At 44.3% G+C, this 5,717-nt stretch overlaps 1 protein-coding gene across 1 annotated transcript in view; it reads right to left on the bottom strand.

Moving 5' to 3' along the window:
• Window positions 1-228: 228 nt before the first annotated feature.
• Window positions 229-5,717, bottom strand: part of WNT7A (wingless-type MMTV integration site family, member 7A) — a 99,449-nt gene continuing 93,960 nt past the window's right edge. The window contains exon 4 of the mRNA XM_005886623.2: window positions 229-1,088. Within this exon, the coding sequence (XP_005886685.1) occupies window positions 609-1,088 (480 nt within the window). The 3' untranslated portion in view covers window positions 229-608. The remainder of the gene's footprint in view (window positions 1,089-5,717) is intronic.

Raw genomic sequence — 5,717 nt, forward strand, 5'->3', positions numbered from 1 at the left:
GGGAAATGTATTGTGAAAAACATCTCCAAACTTGGATCAGCTTAAATATATATATATGACATCTGCTCTGTACTTAACCATCTAGTGCAGGGGATACTTGGAGAATCAACTAGTAGAAATATCTGCATAAAGAATAATTATGTACAGTTCTAGTTTGTTCCTTGTCCCAGTGACAAAATCTTCCTGCAAAGAAAGCAATCCGTCCACTTTGCAGAAAACGGATCCCAATGAGGTGGAAGGATTCTTTTTAATTAAATAAATTAATATTATTTTTAAAATCAAAATTGTTAAATATTGCTATGATGAGGCCCAAGGATCCAGGGTTCCTGCTGTGCAAGGCTCTGCTGCAGCGAGGAGGCCCAGGCAGTGTCTGGGGTAGGGCGGAGCAGGCTGGGAATGGACTAGAATGCTTAGGGGCTCTGGAGAGCCCTTTCCCCAAAGTGTCTGCAGGAAACTGCGCAGGTTCCTCCACAGCAGGAAAGACAAGCTCAGCATTCCTGCAGTTCCCTATGGAGATCTGGGAAGTGACCTGCAGGGTAAGTGCAGCTGGACACTGGTCCTCCCCACAGTGGACCTGACTTGAGGGCGCATGCAGTGCGGTCTTGGGCTCACTTGCACGTGTACACCTCGGTGTGCTCGCTGCAGGTGTTGCACTTGACATAGCAGCACCAGTGGAATTTGCAGTTACACTGCCACACCCGTGCGTACTGGTGAGTGTTGTAGCCACGGCCGCAGCACATGAGGTCACAGCCACTGGCCTGGCGGGCTGTCTTGTTGCAGATGCGGCCCTGCGTGCCCACGCTGCCCGTCACTGGGTCCTCCTCACAGTAGTTGGGTGACTTCTCGATATACACCAGGTCCGTGTCCATGGGCTTGCGGTATGACAGTGGCTTCTTAATCTTCAGGAAGGTGGGCCGCTTGTTGCGGCTGGCGCGCACAGGCTCCACGTGTACAGCCTCGTTGTACTTGTCCTTGAGCACGTAGCCCAGTTCTCTGAACTGTGGCAGCGTGGTCCAGCAGGTCTTGGTGGTGCAGGAACCTGACACGCCGTGGCACTTACACTCCAGCTTCATGTTCTCCTCCAGGATCTGCAGGAGTGGGCGGGGAAGAGCACAACGCAGGTCATTGCATGCAGGACCCAGCCCAGCCTGGCCCACCCCTGCCCCAACTAGCTGGGTTTGGTTTTTGTTTTTTCTTTTGGTTCAGGAAACTCAGGCCTGGATTCAAATTCCTCTCATCTACAGCCCTTGTGCTGTGTCTTCCACCTGGAACTAACTTGCCTTCCTTGCTTCCCAACTCCTGTGCAGTCTGTAGATGCGCTTAGATCAGTTCAGGCCAGTCCAGAACACACATACGTTCTCTTTGGCCTGCCCAGGTTTAAAATGGTTTGTGAACCAACATTTAAAAACCAGGAGTATTTAAAAGGCAGACTCCCATGTGCATTTGTTTTGTTTTGTTTTTGGCAAACAGAAAGTGCATCTGGCAACTCTGGGGTGATAGTCAAATTATTTAATAAGTGGTGCTGACTTCCTGGCACAGAATCTGGCAAGAAATGCCAGCTGTAGTCCTGCTGTGTCCTGGCTCACCACAACCTCTGCCAGCCTTGTCATATCACAATAATACTTGGAGCTATACCAGCAGCTGTCTTCCTCATGAGTTGGTATCCTTCAATTTGCCATAGTCCTCACTGCTCCTTATTACCTACCTGACCTTAAGTTGTGGTTTTTCAGAGATCAACTGCTTTGATCACCTATGACACCTGCCAGACACCATGGACATATAAGTCTGGAAACCCATTGCTCTGATTGAAGCTTCCTTGGCATCTATCCCTGGCTCCCAGGCTGGATGCTGTCGCCCTTCTTCTGAGTTCCCAAGGCCCCTTGGGCTTCCACCATCATAGCATGAGAGGAAGTACTGTATGGGGTGGGAGTTGGGGAGGAGCACAGATTCTGGACCCTGGGCTTAAGTCCCAGATCTAACATGAACCTGCTGTGTGTCCTTGGGCAACTTACTTTAAATCTCTGTGCTGCAGTTTCCCCATATGTAGATGGGAATAATAATAAATAGTAATTAATTATAATCATGCAATGAAATACTAGATAATAGTGAAAAAGAATGAACTACCAATACAATAAGAAAAAATCTTCTAGATGTAATGTTGTGTGAAAAAAGTTGGACACTAAAAAGAACATAATATAGGATTCCATTGTTGTGAAGTTCAAAGACAGGCAAAATTAATGGCTGGTTTTCATTTAATCTTTATTTAACTACATAGGCAGTAGGCTAGAGATGGCCCATGGGCCATATTTTGCTGACCCCAGCTTTGGAATATCCTAGCAGTAAGAGGAGACATCATTTACCAAAGCCCCCCTAGCACAGGGTATTTAGGTTGTTTTCAGTTGTTGTTGTTTTTTTTCCTTCCTTCCCTCCCTTCTTTCCTTCTTTTTAACTCTATGTAATGTGGAAACAACTATATTTGGAACTGAAGCTTCTCTTCCTTCCTCATCATCTTTGGCCTGATGTCATCCTAATAGACAAGTATTAAGCTGCTACTGTATAGCAGGCACTGGGATGGGGATGTATTAGTGAGCATAGTTTCTGGATCATAGTGTGTAAGCATATTCCTAGTTCTTCATCCAGATTGTCAAAATACTTTTTCTTGTTACACAGTGAAAGAATAAGTGAATAAGTAAATGAACATTTGTTAATCACTTATACACATGCTTCTATATATAGCATCTTATTTCACTTCATCAGTTTAGTATGATTCCATCTACAGGGAAAAATAGGCTCAGCTGACTCCTAGAGCAGGCATACTGGTGTTTGAGGCATTCAGAGGCAGGGTCTTATTGCTGAGGGGTGTGAATGCTTTCCCTGCTGCTTACTTGCTATTTGCCCTTGGGGTTGTCACACCCCATCTCTGAGGCTCAGTTGCCTTCACTGAAACATGGAGCAAATGCAATTTTATCTTTTCTAACAAAAATCAGAATGCTATAACAAAATCAGACATTCAAAAAGTAATTGCTAGTTTTGCCTCTGGGCCTGGGCCTATGCGGGTGCTGGGGACACAGAGATTTGTTACCTAGAATGGACCTGTATTCAGGGTCCACCCAGCACTAATTGTTCTGCTTCCAGGAGGAGGTGACCAATACTTGGTCAATATACTCAACAGGAAGGGAAGATTACCCGTGTTTTGACTAGACTACCTATAATCAAACAAGTCAGCAATGTTGTAAGCATCCAGAATGTTCAGGGACAGAGATCCTGGCTGGTTGAGTCTCTGGTATCAGGACACCTAGTGTGACAGAGCACATACTATGTGCCAGCACCCTCACACGACCTTCACACACTTGGAGCTGCTAGATGAGTAGCCACCTAAATAACACAGATGTCCCTCTGTATCATCAGTGAGAAGAGAGTTCCCACAGGCCAGCCCACCTTGGCCTGAAAAGTGGGAAAGAGCGAGGCTCAGAGGTGTGATGCATGTGGACCCAGGAACAGGCAGGTGTTCCTGAGACATGACGGCCTGGGTGACTGAGATTTTAGTGCGGTCAGAGACTTGAACAGAGAGATGCTGGAAGATGTTCAGAATGAATTCTGACACTACTGAGTGTGGGTGAGGCTGTGGAATCCCTAGTACTCACACAAACTGAGTGCAAACACAGCAGCCTGAGAAAGCTGAAGAGTGCAAGCAGCAGAGCCTGGGGAAACCTGCTCATGTGGACAGAAAAGAGGCTCCAGGATGCTCATAGCAGCAGTGTTTATGATAATTCCAAACAGAGCACCATCTGGATGTCCATCCGTCATAGTAGGAAGGATGAACTGAGGCATGTATACTCAACAGGACACAATAGGGCAGTGATGGCGAACCTTTTGAGCTCGGCGTGTCAGCATTTTGAAAAACCCTAACTTAGCTCTGTTGCCGTGTCACATATAGAATTTTTTTGATATTTGCAACCATAGTAAAACAAAGACTTATATTTTTGATATTTATTTTATATATTTAAATGCCATTTAACAAAGAAAAACCAACCAAAAAAATGAGTTTGCATGTCACCTCTGACACGCGTGTCATAGGTTCGCCATCACTGCAATAGGGCAATGGCAGTGAACAACTACAGCCAGCCACACAAACAGAGGTCAACCTCAGAAACACAGTAGGGAAGGAAAGAAGTACTTGAAAGATTTCCACAGAATAGTTTTATCTTTATCAGTTCAAAAGTTGGCAAAACTGCCCAGCTGTTGTGGCTTAGTGGTTGAGCATCGACCTATGAACCAGGAGGTCACGGTTCGATTCCTCGTCTGGGCACATGCCTGGGTTGCTGGCTTGGTCCCCGGTGGGGGACATGCAGGAGGCAACAGATAGATGATTCTCTCTCATCATTGATGTTTCTATCTCTTTCTTCCTCTCTGAAATCAATAAAAATATATTTTTTTTAAAAAGAAAAAAAAAAACTTAAAAGTTGGCAAAACTGGATTGTATTCTTCAGGGCACACAGAGAGGGGACGCATGGAAAGTAAAGAGATGAGGGACACAAATACCAAAAGTGCTTGTCTCTGGAGTTGGAGGCAAGGGGCTGTAGTTGATGAGGTCACCCAGGCATCATCTGGGGTTCTGGTAATGTTCTGTTCCTATATATGGGTGCTTTATCATTATTCTTTTAAATAAACGGTCTCTGTGCTTTTTTTTTTTCATGTAAGCTATATCTTGCAACTTATAAAAAATGTAATGGGTACAATAGCCAATAAGCATGTGGAAAGATGCTCAGCATCACTAATCATCAGGAAAATGCAAAACAAACCAAAATATCTATCAACTAATGAGTACAGTGTGGTCTTTCCATAAATGGAATGTTATTCAGCCACAAAAAGAATGAAGTACTGACACCTGCTATTATATAGATGGACCTTGAAAACACTAAACTAAGTGATAGAAGCCAGTCATAAAGGTTGCATGATTGCATTTGTATGGCACGTCCAGAATAGGCAGGTCTATAAAGACAGATGGCGGATTACTGGTCTGGGAGCAGTTTGGGGAAATGTGGAGTGACTGCTAAAGGGTATAGGTTTCTTTCTGAGGTAATGAAAATATTCTGAAATTGACTGTGGTGATGGTTGCACAGACCTGAGAATATCTTTTTAACTGCATACCTAAAATGAGTACATTGCATATTATGTGAATTATAATGCAATAAAGTTGTTGTTGTTTTTTTAAAAAAAGTTGCAAAAGAAAGCCAGCAGGGAGCAACTGGCTCAGCCACGAAGACTGCACCATCTTGAGTGGCTGATATCAGAAGCGTATACATCCAGAGACCCTGCAACCATGGTATCCAGGGATCATCTCAGACAAGCCTTGCTCCTCCTCACGTAAAACAGAGAGATAACTACATAACCAAACACCTGGAGAAGAGTGATCATGGGGAGACTAAGAAACAGTCCACATACGAAAGAAAAACAGGCATCACCAGAAAAGGAAGTAAACGAAATGGAGGCAATGGAGGCAAGCAACCTGTCAGAGAAAGAATTCAGAGAAATGGTCATAAGGTGGATGAAAAGAATGGAAGACAAATTCAACAATATGTGTAAGAACCAAGAGGAAATGAAGAAGAACCAAGAAGAAATGAAAAATGACATCACTGCTATAAAGAACTCAATAGAAAGCATCAACAGTAGACTAGAAGAAGCAGAGGACCACATCAGTGAGCTAGAAGACAAGG

The sequence above is a fragment of the Myotis brandtii genome, unplaced genomic scaffold, assembly GCF_000412655.1.
Source record: "Myotis brandtii unplaced genomic scaffold, ASM41265v1 scaffold995, whole genome shotgun sequence".
In the NCBI taxonomy this organism is placed as follows: Eukaryota; Metazoa; Chordata; class Mammalia; order Chiroptera; family Vespertilionidae; genus Myotis; species Myotis brandtii.